The sequence below is a fragment of the Arvicanthis niloticus genome, chromosome 1 (genome assembly GCF_011762505.2).
Source record: "Arvicanthis niloticus isolate mArvNil1 chromosome 1, mArvNil1.pat.X, whole genome shotgun sequence".
Classification (NCBI taxonomy): domain Eukaryota; kingdom Metazoa; phylum Chordata; class Mammalia; order Rodentia; family Muridae; genus Arvicanthis; species Arvicanthis niloticus.
In genome coordinates, this window is record NC_047658.1 from 18,306,067 (window position 1) to 18,322,956 (window position 16,890).

The 16,890-nt window shown below is 53.5% G+C and overlaps 1 protein-coding gene across 3 annotated transcripts in view; it reads right to left on the reverse strand.

Annotated features, from left to right (window-relative positions):
• The window catches only part of Myh14 (myosin heavy chain 14), a 61,012-nt gene that overhangs the window by 17,522 nt on the left and 26,600 nt on the right, over positions 1-16,890 (reverse strand). For all 3 annotated transcript variants that reach the window (XM_076933336.1, XM_034510314.2, XM_076933343.1), the window contains 18 exons: positions 15,760-15,878; positions 13,808-13,960; positions 13,537-13,710; positions 12,852-13,025; positions 12,313-12,427; positions 8,965-9,152; positions 8,063-8,184; positions 7,532-7,601; positions 6,980-7,140; positions 6,215-6,323; positions 5,427-5,558; positions 4,609-4,815; positions 4,155-4,292; positions 3,724-3,847; positions 3,430-3,601; positions 2,412-2,624; positions 955-1,099; positions 557-763 (listed from right to left, as the gene is read on the reverse strand). In XM_076933336.1, coding sequence (XP_076789451.1) covers positions 557-763; positions 955-1,099; positions 2,412-2,624; positions 3,430-3,601; positions 3,724-3,847; positions 4,155-4,292; positions 4,609-4,815; positions 5,427-5,558; positions 6,215-6,323; positions 6,980-7,140; positions 7,532-7,601; positions 8,063-8,184; positions 8,965-9,152; positions 12,313-12,427; positions 12,852-13,025; positions 13,537-13,710; positions 13,808-13,960; positions 15,760-15,878 — 2,723 coding nt within the window. The remainder of the gene's footprint in view (positions 1-556; positions 764-954; positions 1,100-2,411; positions 2,625-3,429; positions 3,602-3,723; positions 3,848-4,154; positions 4,293-4,608; positions 4,816-5,426; positions 5,559-6,214; positions 6,324-6,979; positions 7,141-7,531; positions 7,602-8,062; positions 8,185-8,964; positions 9,153-12,312; positions 12,428-12,851; positions 13,026-13,536; positions 13,711-13,807; positions 13,961-15,759; positions 15,879-16,890) is intronic.

The following is a 16,890-nucleotide window of genomic DNA, read 5'->3' on the forward strand; positions in this document are numbered from 1 at the left end:
AACACGGTGGGCCTTATTGATACCTCTGTCCCAAGTCCTGGCTGTATGCATGGTGGGAAGCCAGTGCCGTGGCCAGGGTCTAACTGCTGCTCCAGGGTCTGACACAGTACCGACACAGAGGCCAAGTATTAGGGGTTTCCAGAGGAGAGGAATTTCTGCCCCCTGTGCTTACGGGGAAATTGCACAGCTGTGTTCAAGCCTGATCCAAAGAGAGAGCCACAGCCATGCCACCAAGGTAGATGGGCAGTGAACAGCAGACACACACGTGAGAACACCATTCAGCAATGAAAAGGGATGGGGAAGCTGGGTGTGGTGGCTCAGGCCTTTAATCCCAGAATTTAGGAGGCAGAGGCAGGAGAATCTCTGTGAGTTCAAGGCCAGCCTGATCTACAGAGTGAGTTCCAGGACAGCCAGTGGTACACAGAGAAACTCTGCTTCAAAAATGAAAAATATTTGGGATGGAGTCTTTTCTCTCGTCCTTGTTGTCCTATTTAGAGTCAAACTATTCACAGTCCCCCCCAAGAACAGTCACATGACACTCCCCGACCCTGCCCACCTGGGCCCTCTGCAGCTTCTCAGCAGTCTCAGACCGAGCCCGCTCGGAGTCGCTGGATCGGCCCTGGACCTCCTGTAGCTGGGACTCCAGACGTCGCCTCTTCTGCTCACCCTCCTGTCTCAAAGTCTGCAGGCTGCTCAGCTCAGCCTTCAGCTCAGACACCTCAGCCTCCAGGGTCAGCCGGGTCTTCTCCCACACACCTTTGCCCTGCACGGAATGGGTGGAGTTGCTGAGGCTTTACCTCAGAGCCCTGGGCACTCGTCATCACGGCTCACCCCTCATCCCCTTGTTATTTTTTATTCAATATTCTCTTTTCACCAAGGATTCAGTGTAAGTAGTTATTCAATTAACTCTTATTCAAGGTTATCCCAGAGGGTGGCCGGTTGCTACCTACTCACCCTCCGGGCTTGCTCCAACTGCTCTGCCAGCTCCCCCAGGGCCTGGCCATGCCTCTGTCTCAGCTCCTGCATGGCCACCTCATGAGTGCGGGATTCCTCTTCCAAAGCCTTCTTCAGCTCTGTCACCTCCTGCTCCCTCTTGGACCTTTCATGTGGGCAGGGGAGAGGGGACAGGAATTCAGAGCGGAGGACTGTGGGATATGAGGAGAACCAGACATGGCTTCCTTCTCCATTTCCTCCAGGGATGGAGCCTGTAGTCTGTGCTTCCTGGGAGGGTCTGGATATAAAAGCTCCCCAACAGCTCGTCCCACCACCTGCCTCAGTGCTCAGCTGGAGGCACTCTTTTGAAAGGCTGGAGAAGCTTTGGGACAAGAGGTCCAGCTGACACAGGGAGGCTGAGGGTTACAGCCAGTCTGGATTCCTGCCAGAGTCCATCTGCTGTTCTGTCAAGATTGGAGCCAGCCCTACAGCAAGCTCCCACACCACAGGCAGGCAGGAGACACTTCTGCCAGAAACCTTCCCTGTCAAGTCACCTCTTGTCAGGCATTTCATTGTGTAACAAATACATTCCCCAAGGTATCTGGGTGGTGATACATAAAGGAGTGAGTGCGTCGTCAGGTGTCACCTCCTTTTTACCCCCTCAAACCCTTCTCACAGGGCCACTCCTCAGCAACGGCCTCCAGAGTGTCTCCCACAGACTTGGCTTAAATCTCTGTTAGTATGTGTGTGGGTTTGTGCATGTGACTGCAGTGCCCAAGGAGGCCAGAAGAGGGCGTCCTATCTCCTGGAGCTGGAGATAGAGAATTAAACTACCATGTGCATGCTGAGAACTGAACTCGAATCTTCTGTAAAAGCAGCCAGTGTTCTTAACCACCGAGCCATCTCTCCAGCACCTAGACTTCATTTAAGAGTTGGCACCGGGGCTGGAGATGGCCCAGTGGTTAAGAGCACTGTCTGCTCTTCCAGAGGTCCTGAGTTCAATTCTCAGCAACCACATGGTGGCTCACAACCATCTGTAATGGGATCTGATGTCTCCTGTGGTATATGAAGACAGCTACAGTGTATTCATATAAATAAAATGAATAATTTTTTTAAAAGAGAGTTGGCATTGATGGGTGGTGGCTCACGCCTTTAATCCCAGCACTTGGGAGGCAGAGGCAGGCAGATCTCTGTGAGTTTGAGGACAGCCTGGTCTACAGAGCAAGTTTCAGGACAGCCAGGGCTGTTACATAGAGAAACCCTGTCTCAAGAAACTAAAACCAACCAAAGTTCCCTAAGAATGGGGTAGCCCAAGGGCAAGGCTTGGGTCTGACTGACTCTTCCATTCACACCTTCAGAGCTGGTGCATGGTGCGTGTGTGTGTGTGTGTGTGTGTGTGTGTGTGTGTGTGTCCCACTTGCCGCACCTTCCCTGTCCCAGCCACTATTCTCCCATCCCTTCCCACCACATCTCCTTACCGCAGTTCCTGCTGGGCATTGGTGGAATCCAGCGTGTCTTCCAGCTCCCCACGCAGCGCCTCCAACTCCTCGCCCAGGTCCCGGCGCTGCTTTTCCGCCTTGGCCCTGGCTACCCGCTCAGCTTCCAGGTCCTCCTGGGCCTCAGCAAGGCCAGCCTGTGCCTCTCGCAGGGACTTGAGCAGCTGGGCACGGGCACCACCCTCCTCCTCTACCCTGGGGGTGTGACAAGGACCAAGGAGGGGTTGCACTCAAGCAGGCAAAGCTGAGGATGAGGTTCAGGGGCTGGAGAGATCAGATGTGGGATTCAAGGCCTGGCTCTGCCACTGGTCATGTGATTCCTGTTCATTCTTCCTATTCATTCTCCTGGGCAGAATGCTACCCACAATTCTCCTAGGTGGCACTGGGCTCCTGCTATGTGCCCAGCCCTTTACATGGGTCTTTGGGAGTTGTGGTTGGTGTTTTCTAGAACAGGATCTTTCTAAGTTGCTCAGGCTAGCCTTGAATTCATGGCAATGCTCCTGTCTCAGCCTCCCAAGTGCTGGGCCATTTTAACTTCTGTGTGTACAAGTGGAGGCCAGAAGTGCCCTCAAATCATTTCTCCACCTGAATTTTTTAAAAAACATTTATTTTTATTTTATGCAAATGAGTGCACGTGTGCCATGTCTGCAGTGCCCACGGAGGCCGGAACAGAGTGTTGGATTCCACAGAACTGCAGTTACAGACAACTGTGAGCCTCCATGCTGGGAACTGAACCTGGATATTCTGCAAGAGCAGCCAGTGTTCTTAACCACTGAGTTCTCTCCAGCCTTTCTAATCCACATTTTAACGCCCCTGCAGTGGAGCTGTACCCACAAGCCAAGGTGTCTCGGAAGGCCTCACACGAAGTACGGCCAATGTGTTTCAGATAGGCACCATGGCTTGTATACGGTAGTTGATCTATAACTGGGTGGAGCCCAGCACTTGACGACTGTCACATTCTGTGTCTTGGTGGAGGCGGGGCCACTCCTGGGAGACTCACCTGACCAGGGCTGCCTGCAGCTCGTCCTCCTTGCGGCCCAGCTGTGCCAGCAGCTCCTCCGCCCTCTGCTTCTGCTCCACCATCTGTTCCTGAAGCTCCGAGCTCTCCCCATCCAGCCGTCGCTTCAGCTTCTCTAGTTCCTGGCGGCCTTTCTCCTCCTTCTTCAGCCGGTCTGCGGGTACGAGGACAGGTGAGGGCTGCATCTGAGGCCTGGCCCCATCCACCTCGTCCCCGGACCCTCTGCCCGCAGGTCGTCGGTATGCACGCGGCCCACCCTGGCTCCCGCTGGCTCACCTTCCATGTCTGAGATGGTGGCTTCATACTTGAGCCTCAGCTTGTTGAGGCTCTTGACTTTCTCTTCCTCTTCCGCTGCCTGCGAGGAGAACTCAGCCAGGCGCTCCTCCAGCAGCCTCCGCTCCTGGGGACAAAAGAGACTCGGGACCCTTGCTTCCTTGCTACCTCCCCAGCGTCCGCCCTTCCCAGCCCACCTCAGGGACTCACCCGTAGCATTAAGCCACCAGCACATGGAGGGATGTGGGCTGCTCTTATGAACAACACTTCAGCCATCCCCATGGAGGAGCTCACCCTCGCCATCACCCCCGACTCCTTGCTCACTGGACCAGGATCCCCGCAGGAGCCCATCTACCCTATCTTGCTCTGGTGTGCCCACGGCCCCAGAGGCTTCTCCCGCTGACCCAGGATGTTGTGCAGCCCAGAGGCCCCACCTTGCTGAGCTTGGAATTCTGGTCCTCCAGGAGCAGAAGGTCTTCCTCAAACTTCTTCATCTTGGCCTCTGTGGTCACCTTCTCCAGCTGCAGCTTCTGCCGGGCACCCTCCTCGGCTTCCAGGTGGGTCTCCAGCTCCTGTGGGGGGTAGAGGGGAAGGGGACCCCAAGGCTGTGGCTTTACACATGTCCATATCCTGGGTGACTGGGCAGCATCAAGCTTTTCCTTGTCTCCCCTTTTTGTCCATTCATTGGCTTGACAAGCACTTACTGAGTGTCTAGTGTATACCAGACACCATCATGGCCCCTGAAGATGGGCAACGATTTCTATTCATGCAGAAAAAGAACTCGAATGTTCCCTCAGCACACACAGATTTGGGAGAGTGTCACGGGAGGGTGGCCTGCTGGGGTCAGGGCTGAAGACAGGGTGGACAGGGGTGTTGAGGTCCCCACACCTGGATGTGCTGCTGCAGCCTCTTCTTCTCGCTCTGCAGCTGCCGGCTGCACTCTTCTTCCTCGCCCACTCGTGCCTCCAGCTCTGATACCACCAGCTCCAGCTCCTGCTTCCGGGCTGCCAGTCGCGCCCGTGTCTCCTCGGCCTCAGAGCACAGCTCGGATTCCGCTCGAAGCTGCTCAGCCAGGCGCGCACGCTCCTCCTCTAGCTGTAGACCGTGGGTACCAGTCAGGGCCCCCCCCCAGGCTGCCCCCACATTTCCACCTCTTACCTACCACCCACCCACCACCCTGCCTGGGCGCAGCCAGACCCTGTGTCTTGAGCCCTGGCTTCGTCCTCTCATCCACACTGCTCTGCCATATCTCTACCCAAAGATCCACACTCTAACCTCTTCACCTTGCGGTTCGAATCAAAGCCGTATCTCAAGGGCTGAAGTCAAGCTTGAACCCCACCCCTGCCCCTCACCATAGGAATTCTCTCGATCAAACAGGCCCTGCATAGAGTCATCTTACTTGCCCTCCAGGCCCGACCCTGACACACACGCACAGTCGCGCGTGCGCAAACACACAGAGACACACGCACACACAGAGTCCCACGTCCTCACCCTCTTCATTCTGTCTTTCATATACTGCCCCGCCCCGAGCCATACTCCTTACCATCTTGACCATGCCTTTATGCCCACCCACTGCCCCACATCCCCCACTCCCTTGGTGGAAACGGCTCCACTCAAAAGCCCCGCCCCTCACACCATGGCCACTCCCACACAGACCCACTGTCCTCCTAGGCCTCACTCCTTATGTCACATGGCCTGCTCCTCACCTGTGCCACTCGACCCTGCAGTTCCCCCACTTCACGTGCGCTCTGCTGCTGCAGCTCCTGAACTTTCTGCAGCTCCTGGGCACGTGCCTGCAGCACCTCGTCTTGCCGTGTCACCTGCAGCAGGGGCTTCACCTAGGGAAAAGCACAGTAGCTCCAGGAAAGAGAAGCCACCACCTGCCTGCAGCCTGTCACCCTTGCTGATGTAAACTATCCCTGTGAACCTGAGGATGGTCTGGAGACCACAGGCTTGTTCTGGATCCAGCTGCACCTGAAGCTGCCTGTTCTTTTGATTTGTTTGTTTGTTTGGTGGTGGTGGTTTTACAAGTTTGTTGGAAATCAGTTCTCTCCTTCCACAGTGTGGGTCCTGGGGATTGAACTCATGTCATCAGGCTTGGTGGCAAACACCCTTAATCTGCTAAACCATGGTATTATCCCCCCCCCCTTTTATTTTTCTGAGACAAGAGCTTATGTAGCCCTGGCTAGCCCTGGCTAGCATCAAACTCTATAGCCAGAGATGACGTAGAACACCAGATCCTCCTGTTTCCTGAGTTCTGGGATGACATTTTTATGCATGTTGAACAAGCACACGCCCACTGAGTTACAGCCTCAACCCACCCTCCCCAGTGTGCAGATTCCAGGCAGGTTTCACCCCCACCTCCACCCTCACCCTAGTGTCCTGTATCAGACTAGTTCAAATCACTTGCCGTCTAAAGACTCCTGGGTAACGGGCAGGCAGATGGGCCCCTCCCCGCCTCCCTGAGCCGAGGCATAGGCTCAGCCTCCCTCACCTTGATGAACAGTCTCCACCACTGCCAGTTCCTCAGCTTGAGGTAGGCGGCACAGTTCCTCTGCATCACCCTCAGAGCACTCTGCTGCTGCTGCCTCCTCTGGAAAGCCCTGTGGGGACACCGCTGAGTGTGGGGGCTGGCCCTGAAAGCAGCCACTCTGCACAGGGGTCTCATGTAGCTCGGGCTGACTCTGAAGTCTTGATGCTCCCACCTCCACAGTTCAGGAATGACAGGTGTACATCGCCATGAGGATGGGACCCAGGGTCTCACACATGCTCAGTCAGCCTCGTGGCCACTGAGCTGAATGCCCACCACAGCAGACTTTATGACCAATCTTACCCATGCTGCTCTTGGCTCAGCCCAGGCCTCAGCCTCCCTTCTTTCTTCTCAGTCCATCCTCACACACTGACCCTGCCCTTGGCTCACAGCTCTCCTCGTTCCCCAGGATCCCTGGGTGAGGTCCATAGGCCCCATCCTGGGCCTGGGCTGTCCCTTCTACTAGCTATTTGTTCCAACCGGAACCTGAGACAGGCCAGGTGCCCTGCCATAGGCAGCTTTCATTCTCTCTCATCCAGAGATCTTCCATTAAGACACATCACCCATCCAGCTGGGGTCCTGAGCAATTGGCTGGGGCCAAACACTGTGTCCTGCTGGACCCCAAACTTTTGAACTCTTGCTGCACGCAGCACCCCAGCTCCCTCTGAGTGTTTGCTGGCCTCGTCCCAGCCTTGACCCACAACACCTAACACAGCTTGGTTTCCTCACCTACGGGCCAGGTAGCCCCGTGCCGCTGCCTGGAAGGACACTATGATGTCAGTGACCTTGAGGTCCCGCTCCTCCTCCAGCTGGGCCAGGACCCCTGCCCGGAAGAAGATCTTGCTCTGGCCAACACGGTACAGGTTGGGGTCTAGCTCCAGGGCCTGGATCTGAGGGGTGAGAGTGGGGAGGGGAGGAGATGGAGAAAAAGAAACTGTATGAGGAAGGACAATGGGACAGTCCCCTACACACACCTGGATCCCTGTCCAGACCCTACACTTGCCACAGACCACACTCTCATGCTATGAGCTTCACCTCACCCCACAGGCCTCACGAACTATCTTTCTGAAGGCCCAATGCTTTCCATACATCACACCCCAACACCAAAGGCCCTGCCCATGCAGTTAACGCCACCTCCATCTGCAGGCCCTGCCCCAGCAAGAGAAACCCCTCCCCACCCCAGCCATGGGCTCTACCCACTGAACAGGCCCCACCTCAGACCACAAAGCCCCACCCCTCCACAGCTCTGTGCCACAAACCATTGGCCCCGCCCCTACATACCATCTTCTCACAGGCCTGTTTGCCATCCATGAAGCCTTTGGGAATGGCGTTCGGGGTGAGGATTTCATAGCTGCGACCAGAGGGGAGGATGGAGGGGAAGAGGGCCACAGTGGCATGAGAGACCGTATGACAAGGCTTCGTAGACATTAGCAATGCAAACCACATCACTAGGATGGGGCACTTTTGAAATTTTGGTTTTTTTTTTTTTTTTTTTTTTTTTTTTTTAGACAGGATCTCATTTTGTAACGTTGGCTGCCCTGGAACTCACTATGTAGACCAGGCCTGGCCTTGAATTCAAAAGATCTTTCTGTATTTGCCTCCCAAGAGCACGATGCCCAGCTTTGACTTCTGTTTTAAGTACAGAGGATCACACACTGAAGTAACCCTAAATTCAACTTGTACCCTAGGCCCCTTTCACACTGCGTTCCTGAAGCTGGTAACCTGGCATCCAGCCCCCAAGCTGAGCTCGCCTTGTGGGGACTTGGCTCCCATCCTGCCCAGGCCCTTGGGCTCTCTGCTGGCACAGCTTACCGCTGCCGGAACTCCTGGAAGAGGATGCGGTTGGGGAAGCCTTGGCGGCAGATGCGGATGCCCTCAAGGACCCCGTTACAACGGAGCTGGTCCAGCACCAGGCGCGGCTCCAGCTTCCCAGCCTGCAGGGGTGATGGCAGGGTCAGTGGCGGCCACCAGGGGCGCCACAAGCGGGGCCGTGGCAAGTGTTTACCACTGATCCATACCCCCAGCCTCTCTCTGGGGGATTCTAGAAAGGAACTTCACTGCTGAGCAACACACTCGTTTTCCGTATGGAAACATGGTGCTATTGACTTGCCCAAACTGTCTTTGAACTGTAAGAGAGATTGGTCCTGCACTTAACAGTTGTTCTGTCTTGTTGTCCCTAGTGCTGAATGACAGACCCGTGCCACCTCCTATCCGCCCCCCCGCCCCCCGCAGCCTTCTTCCATCCCTTATTCCCACCATGTTCCCAGCCACCTCTGGGCCTTTGCACAAGCTGTCTGCTTGGAAAACTGCTTAGGCTGCACAGGTCAGTCCGCTCCCCTCCAGGGAGCCTTCTGTGACTCCCTGGCTAAGTAAAATCCAACACGACCTTCTTCTCACACCTTCAGAGTCACCTGAGCATTCACTCTGGGTGCTGGGTTGTATGTATGTTTTATTAAGTAGTCCTTTGCCCTGTCTACCAGGAAGTGTGAGAACTCGGTGCTCTCCCTTCATCTGTTAGCTCCTCCAAGGACACAGGAGCAGCTGGAACAGGCTCTTCTTGTCTCTCTGCCACTGTGTCCCCAAGTTCTGTCTCTGCCACACAGTGGACACTCAAAAACTTGAGGTCACAGAAACAGAGAGCCCAGGCGTGGCGGCCATTCGCACCCACCTCACAGAACACACCAAGCCCCTCCCACTCAGTCCCTCCCACTTACCCTCTTCTCGTGATTGGGAACGATGCAGCGGACAAAACTAGGGTTGGTGTTGCTGAGCGTGGCCATGAGGCGGCTCAGGGATTCTTTGTAGAGCTGCCCCACAGTCCGGAACATTCCACGACGGGGACGGCCTCCCGGTGGGCCATCTCCAAGGCTGCTCACTTGCTCCAGCCCCACGATGCCCTCCACTGTGGAGGGACAAAGAGGTGCACAAAAGGATCAAGGTCAGCCAGCCATAAATTCATGCCATCCTCCTGCCTCAGACTCCAGAGTGCTGGACTGGAGCCACCACACCCAGCTTCTTAGAATCAGCTTTAAGGAGTGCAGTTAGCCGAGGTGGAGCATCTTGCCATTTACAGGACCTGGCATGTCACACAGAGCATTGCTTCTTGGCCTGGGGTGTGTGTGGGGTGCAGGTGACAGGCAGACAGAAAGCCAGAGATGCAGCGACTGGCCTCAATGTCACATAGCTCAGAAAGCAGAGTCCTCATGTGCTCTGACACTGCTGGCCTTGCCCAAGTTCAAGTCTTTCTAGTGCCCCTATGCTGACAGTCATTTTCAAAACAACAGATCTCATTGATTAAGTTAGCATAAGGAAGAGCTAAGGTTCTGGGTTCAAATCCCTCCTCTATCACTTGCTGGCTGTGTGACCTTGAGCAAGCTATATAACCTCTCTGTGCTTGTTTCCTTGTTTGCACATTAGGTGCTCAGGAAATGCCTTTCTTAACATGTTATTACACTGTGTGTGTGTGTATGTGTGTGTGTGTGTGTGTAAGGCATATGTGGAAGACAGACAGTTTGTAGGAGTTAGTTTTTTTTTTTCCTTCCACCATGTGGGTCCTGAGAGATGGAACTCAGATTATCAGGCTTGGCAGCACACACAGCATCACATGCTGACCCATCTTGCTGGCCCCTTCTCTGTATTTTTATTATGTAGTTTAGCAAGAAGGCTCTAGAACCACCAAGGGCTCAGCAAGGAGGGAGATAGCTCATGCAGAGAGGAGGGGGACCAACATTTCCACCCAGGACCCCTCCCCACAGTCCCCCCAACTGTATTCTGCAACCTCACCAGTGGGTGCACAGAGAGACCCAACCCCTGGAGGAGAAGCGCCAGAGCTGAGTCTCCCTGCAGGTCCAGGGGACGGCGATGGGAAGGAGGCAAGTAAAGTGAACTGTTGGAGACCCCCTTGTTCTGGGGAGGGGCAGATGGGGTGGGGAAGATGGCAGTGATAGGAGAGATGTGTGGAGATGGGAGGGGAAAGGTGAGAGGAAGAGAAAGAGAGAGCATTAGTCAGCACAGAGCAAGCAGGCAGGACTCAGATGTTGCCCATGACCTAATCAAGTCCTGTTCACCCTGCTGAGGTCATCTGGGAGGAAGCAGTACCAAAGAAAATAACAGAACACCTTAGAACCCAAGTCTGCACCTGTTGGTTTTTTTTTTTTTTTTTTTTTTTTTAATAGCCCTTTTTGCCCTGGATGCCAGGAAGCGCAACAATTAACATATCCACTTGTAGGGAACTGTTATGGTTTGTATATGCTCAGCCTAGGGAGTGGCACTATTTGGAGGTGTGGCCCTGTTGGAGTAGGTGTGTCACTGTGGGTATGGGCTATAAACTCTCACCCTAGCTGCCTGGAAGCCAGTATTCTGCTAGCAGCTTTCAGATGAGGATGCAGAACTCTCAGCTCTTCCTGCACCATGCCTGCCTGGATGCTGCCATGTTCCTGCCTTGATGATAATGGACTGAACCTCTGAACCTGTAAGCCAGCCCTAATTAAATGTTGTCTAAGACTTGCCTTGGTCATGGTGTCTGTTCACAGCAGTAAAACCCTAAGACAGGGACTATCTCATTTGCCTACCCCCTACTCCCCGCCGGCCACTAAGATGCAGCATGTCCAGTTCTGGGATCAAGGCGGATGTAAACCAGACCAAGTCCCTACCCTTCCCCTTCCCCTTCCCCTTCCCCTTCCCCTTCCCCTTCCCCTTCCCCTTCCCCTTCCCCTTCCCCTTCCCTTTCCCCTTCCCCTTCCCCTTCCCTTTCCCTTTGTGCCAGCTTTGTTAGTGGCTCCTCTTGGGAGAAGATTGATTTAGCATCAGCTCCAGAAGAGCAGGACTGTGACCCAGAGCCAGGCACACAGGGGCTGGGACAGATGGCTAAGGGGTCATGTACTCATGAACTATGCTGAGTTTTAGGAAGGATTTTTTTATTATTATTTTTAATTGTGTGTGTGTGTGTGAGTGCAGGTACCCATGGAGGACAGAGGTGTGGGAGCCCCTGGAGTTACAGTGGTTATAGGTGGTTATTAGCCACCTGACACGGGTGATGCTCGGGGATGTGCGCTCCTGATGGCTCAGCTTGTTTGTTTGTTTGTTCACTTGTTTGTTTTGAGTCAGGGCCTCTCTGTAGCTCTGGCTTCCTTAGAGCTCACAAATATAAACCAGGTTGCGCTCAAACTCAGAGATCCACTTGCCTCCCCCGCCCCACCCGCCCCCGAGTGCTGGGATTAAAGGCTTGCACTACCATGCCTGGCTAAAAATACCTATATAAAGTCAGCTTTCCATATATTCAGGCTCGGCACTTGCGATTGAACAACTAATTAAAAATGTTCTGAGGAAAGCATCTATACTGAACACAACACAGGCTTTTTTCTGCCATATTCTGTGTAGTAGTGTAACTGCTATTTACATATCATTTGCATTTTGTTAAATACATAGGATGAGGGCTGATTCAGCCTATAGGGAGAGAAAGGGAAAAGTATACAGGAAGGTGTGTGTGTCAAATATGAATAGTATAGAATTTATGTAAGTCTTTGAGTGGCCTAGTGTACTGTGTGTCCCAAGGGATGGCTTATTTTCCCAATTATTTTTCTGGTCTGATTGCATAGGAGACTTTTACTAAAAATGACCATTGATACTAATATGCCCAAGGATATGCCTGTATTAAGATGCTAATTTAAGATAACAACGCATCCATCCACCAACCCCCTCCTCAACCCACCTAGCTTTCCACACACCCACCCATCCATCAATCTGTCCACTTACCCATCTACTGACCCATCCTTTCACGTACCAATCCACCCATCCACCTATCTATACATTTGCCCATCCATCATCCACCCACCAGTCCATCCATACGTCCATCTGTCTATCCACTGGTTCACCCACCCACCCACTCATGGGTGCATCTATCCACTTGCACCCCCATTCATCCACCCATCCACTCACCCACCTTCTCATTCATTCGTGTACCCATCATTCCTCCCTCCCTCTCTAGCCTCTAGCTCCTGCTCCTACTAGGGGTAGGAAGGGGCATGGCATCTGGGGACAGACCCTGGGAAGGGGGACCTTACCATCCTTCCAGATCTCAGCCGTGAGACGATCTGTGCTCTGGTGAAGCAAGGCGGCCACGTTGTCATTCAGCGGGTCCATGTTCTTCATCAGCCACTCATTGGCTTTGTAATCAACCTGGATGGAACGAGGCAGAAGACAGTGTGACTGAGCTCCCCACATGGGTGCTTAGCGTGGACTGGAACACTGGGGTCAGCTTGTATCCATGCTCTGAACTGCCCGTCACCTGCATGACCCTTCTTTCTATGTCCTTCCCTCACCCTTCTGTAGCCCTGCCCTTTTCCCTTCATGACTACAACACTCTTCTAGAACATTCTGTCCTAGCCACACAGACCTCCTCTGTTCCTCAGACATAGTCCGCTCCCATCAAAGGGCCACAGGCATGAGACTCTCTGTGGAATTTCACAGGTGGCCTCCCTCTGGTGGAAACTGTGGCTGACTTGGCCTCGTGCTCTGTGTGTCAAGCGAGCCAAACTACCCTGGGGCCAAGTCGAGAGCCCTGGATCCTTGAGTGGCGATCCACAGCTAGCCTAGCCCTCACCTTGCCTGCGTAGTGCAGGACACTGAAGTCGGCCTGATCCCGTAGGTTTCTGGGGCGCTGGAACTTGGGGTGGCTGCCCTGCTCCTGGGCAACCTTCTCCACAAAAGACTTGTCAGTGGCCTTGGGGAACCAGCACTCCTCATCCAGCAGGGCCAGGAGACCTGGAGGGTTGGCCTGGCCAGCAGAGGAACAGAAGTCAGCAACCCCAAGGTTGCTGCTGTCAGTGCTTAAGAGTGGCTCGAGGTTGGGGGACTGGGGCGTGGCTGAGCAGCTGAGTGCTTGACTAGCATAAGCAAAGCGCTCGGCTCCAGCATCCCGAGCCTCACACTGACCCGACGTCTGTAGCCAGGAACTCAAGTGGAACCTGTAGTGCCCAGAGAACCCGCTGGTCACTGGGATGTGGCTGCGGGTGGGGCATTCCCTCTTTGGGTCAGTGAAAGGCGCTGTGGCAGGTGGGCGGGGTTGGGTAGTAGGTGGAGCCAAGCTTTGTGAGTCTGAGCTTTGGGAGGGCAAAGTTTTGTGGGACTAGGTGGTGGGCGGAGCCAAGTTTTGAGTGTCTAAGCGGTAGGCCGAACTGAATGGTGTATGTCTGGCAGTGGGTAGGGAAAGTTTTTAGGGTCTGGGAGGTAGGCGGGAACGAGCATTGAGGGTCTGGGTTGCAGGCCTATTGGTTCTGGCCCCTCACCGGCCGTTCAATGAGGTCGATACAAGGCTGCAGGTCCAACCCAAAGTCCAGGAAGGTCCAGGGGATGCCCTCTCGCTGGTACTCCTCCTGCTCCAGCACGAACATGGTGTGGTTGAACAGCTGCTGCAGCTTCTCATTGGTGTAGTTGATGCACAGCTGCTCGAAGGAGTTCAGCTACCAGGGTGTTGAAGGATAGGGTGGTGAGTGCGGGGACGGACAGACGGAACCAGAAGGGGGGGGGGGGGAGGGATAGCAAGGCAACGGTGCACACCTGGAAGATCTCAAAGCCCGCAATGTCCAGGATGCCCAGGAAGGAGGCACCCTGCCGTGGGCTTCTATCCAGGGCACGGTTGAGCCTCAAAACCAGCCAGCGGAACAGGCGCTCGTATGTAGCTTTGGCCAGAGCCTCCAGTGCAAAGTCAGCCTGCAGGGTAGGAGGCAAAGTGAGGCCCAGCCCATGTGACACTCGGCGTGGATCAAACAGGGTATCCCTGAACCTTAGGCCCTTGAAGTTCACCTCACAGTTTCTTGGGTATAAACACCAAAAAGCACCACACTAACAACACTCCGCCATTACTGAAGACCTTGTGTGAATCAGGCTCCTACCTTCCTCCACCTCTTAAATCAGTATCGACAGCACAGTGGGAACTCTAGGTCCAAGAGTCTGGGTTCGAATCCCAGTACAGCCACTCAGAGGCCTTGAATAAACCTCTCCATGCCTTAGTTTCTCTATGCTATTAGAGATCACAACTGAGACAGAAATCCAGCGACTCCAAAACTCTCAGTTCCCCGTGTGAACCTCTCTGTCACCACTGTGGTCTGAGCAGCCATCTTTGCCTGGATTTTGTCAGTGGCCCTGAGTTACCTTGCTTATATATGTATCTAAGGAATCAGTTCTTACAGTAGCCAGAAGAATCTTTTTTTTTTTTTTTTTAAGATTTATTTACTTTTATGTATGTGAGTACACTGTAGCTATCTTCAGACACACCAGAAGAGGGCATCAGATCTCATTATAGATGGTTGTGAGCCACCATGTGGTTGCTGGGAATTGAACTCAGGACCTCTGGAAGAGCAGTCAGTGCTCTTAACCACTGAGCCATCTCTCCAGCCCCAGAAGAATCTTTATATAAAGGACAAATGAAATCAAGTCACTTCCCAGCCTCTGACAGCACCTCTTTACTCTGTCCCCACTGATCATGGTTTCAGGGACCCTCTTCCTCGCTTCTTTGTTTTGATATCACTAAACCTCCTTCACAGAGGCATCGCTAAACAGAACCACCCTTTTCATCAACCTGCTTATTTGCCATGTCCCTAGCACGGTGTTTCTCAGCCTGTGGGTCGTGACCCCCCACAGGGGTCACATGTACGATCTCTTGCATATCGGATATTTACATTACCATTTAAAACGGTAGCAAGATTACAGTTAAGAAGTAGCAACAAAATAACTTTATGGTTGGGGGTCACGGCAATGTGAGCGACTGTGTTAAAGGTCACAGCATTAGGAAGGGTGAGAACAACCACCATAGTCCATCCCAAGCCCCTTGAGAGACAAGTCTTTATTTTTGTTTGTGCGTGTGCATGTGTGTGCACATGTGAGCACACATGAAGGTGTGGAGGCCAGAGGTCAAGCTCAGGTGTCATGCCTCAGGAAGAGCCATTTCCCATGGTTCTTCAGGAGAGCCTCACTGGAGCCGGGGCTTGTTCCTTCAGCTCGAGCATCAGGGCAGCGAAGTCAGGGGTTCTCGTATGTTCACTGCCACAGCTATTTACATGGGCTGGGGTTCGAACTCGGGTCCACGTGCTTGTGAGGCCAGCACTGGCTGAGGGAGCCACCTCCCCAGCCTTGATTTGTGTTTTCATTACTACACACACACACACACACACACACACACACACATACACACACACACACGGGCTGGTGATGGAGAGAAGGGGCAGGCAAGGTTCCTGAGTGTGAGAGATGGAGTAAGCTATTTAAAGACCTAGTAAGAGGGTTCTGAAGGTAAAGCCTGACGACCTGAGTTCAATCCCCAGGACCCACATGGCAGAAGGACAGAATTAACTGCTGCAGGTGCTCCTCTGGTATCAGCATACGTGCTGTGGTACTCCCACACACACATAACAACAACAACAAAACAAATAATCATAATAATATAGTAAAAGACCCAGGATCACAAATCATAAGCCAGTTTTCCTGCCACTGCACCGCCAGATCCCACCTACCTGCTCCTTGGTCTGTGCTTTCTGAACATAATCTCGGCCCACTTTGATGCGGGGTGTGAGAAGGGCTCTGGAGAAGTCAGTCACTCCAAGTCCCAAGAGGCGGCAAAGCTTCTGGGCAGCTGAGGGAGAGAGGAGGTGACAGGGGTACGTGCTGGGAAAGGGGAGGGACATCATACCCTTCCGTTGGAGAAAGGAGGTGGAGGCAGCCTTTTCTGGGAGGAGCATCCTGGGCTAACCCAGCGCTGGGTTAAGATGCCTGTGCCGCGGGCCCTGGAGTGATGCACACCGTCAGTAGGAACAACTAGCACAAAAAGCGCCTCTACACCAGCCCGTTGAATGCGCGGCTGTTTGCGGTCGAGGCACGTTAAATACGCGGATGTTTGCGGTGGAGCGCGCCAAGGCTGCGTGGGAGGAGCGTTTCCCTTTCTACTCTGAATTAAACCCTGAATCAAGCCACGATTCCAGGCATCAGTCAGCTCCACCGAGGGAAAGCTTACTCTGCACTCAGCCCCACAGAAGGAAAAAGAGAAGCCTAGAAAGAAATGCATTAAAAAGTAACTAGAGTCGGACATGGTGGCACAGACCTGCCAGCCCAGTATCTGAGAGTTTGAGGCAGGAGGATCAGGAATTCAAGGTCATCCTCAACTATAAAGCAAGTTGTGGGCCAATCTGGGCTACATGAGATCCTGTGTGAACCCAACACTTCTAACCACCGGGTTCTAGTTAACACACAAAACTACTCCTTAAGACATTAAAGGGAAGTAAGCAGGTTTCAGAAAGGCTTGTAGCCGGGCAGTGGTGGTGCATGCCTTTAATCCCAGAACTCAGAAGGCAGAGGCAGGAGGATTTCTGAGTTTGAGGCCAGCCTGGTCTACAGAGTGAGTTCCAGGACAGCCAGATATACACAGAGAAACTATGTCTCAAACCCCCACCCTCAACATACACACCAAAAAGATAAAATAAAAAAACAAAAATAAAGAGAAGAAAGAAAAAAAGGAAGACTTGTAGTGTTTGCCCCCAATTAAGTAAAGCAAACAGGCAGTGCAGGGTTGTTGAATAGCACCCCGGGTGGCCACAAGTGGGCGCTGCAGTGCTGGGTGAGTGGGGAGCAGTGTGCCCCAGTTCCCCAGA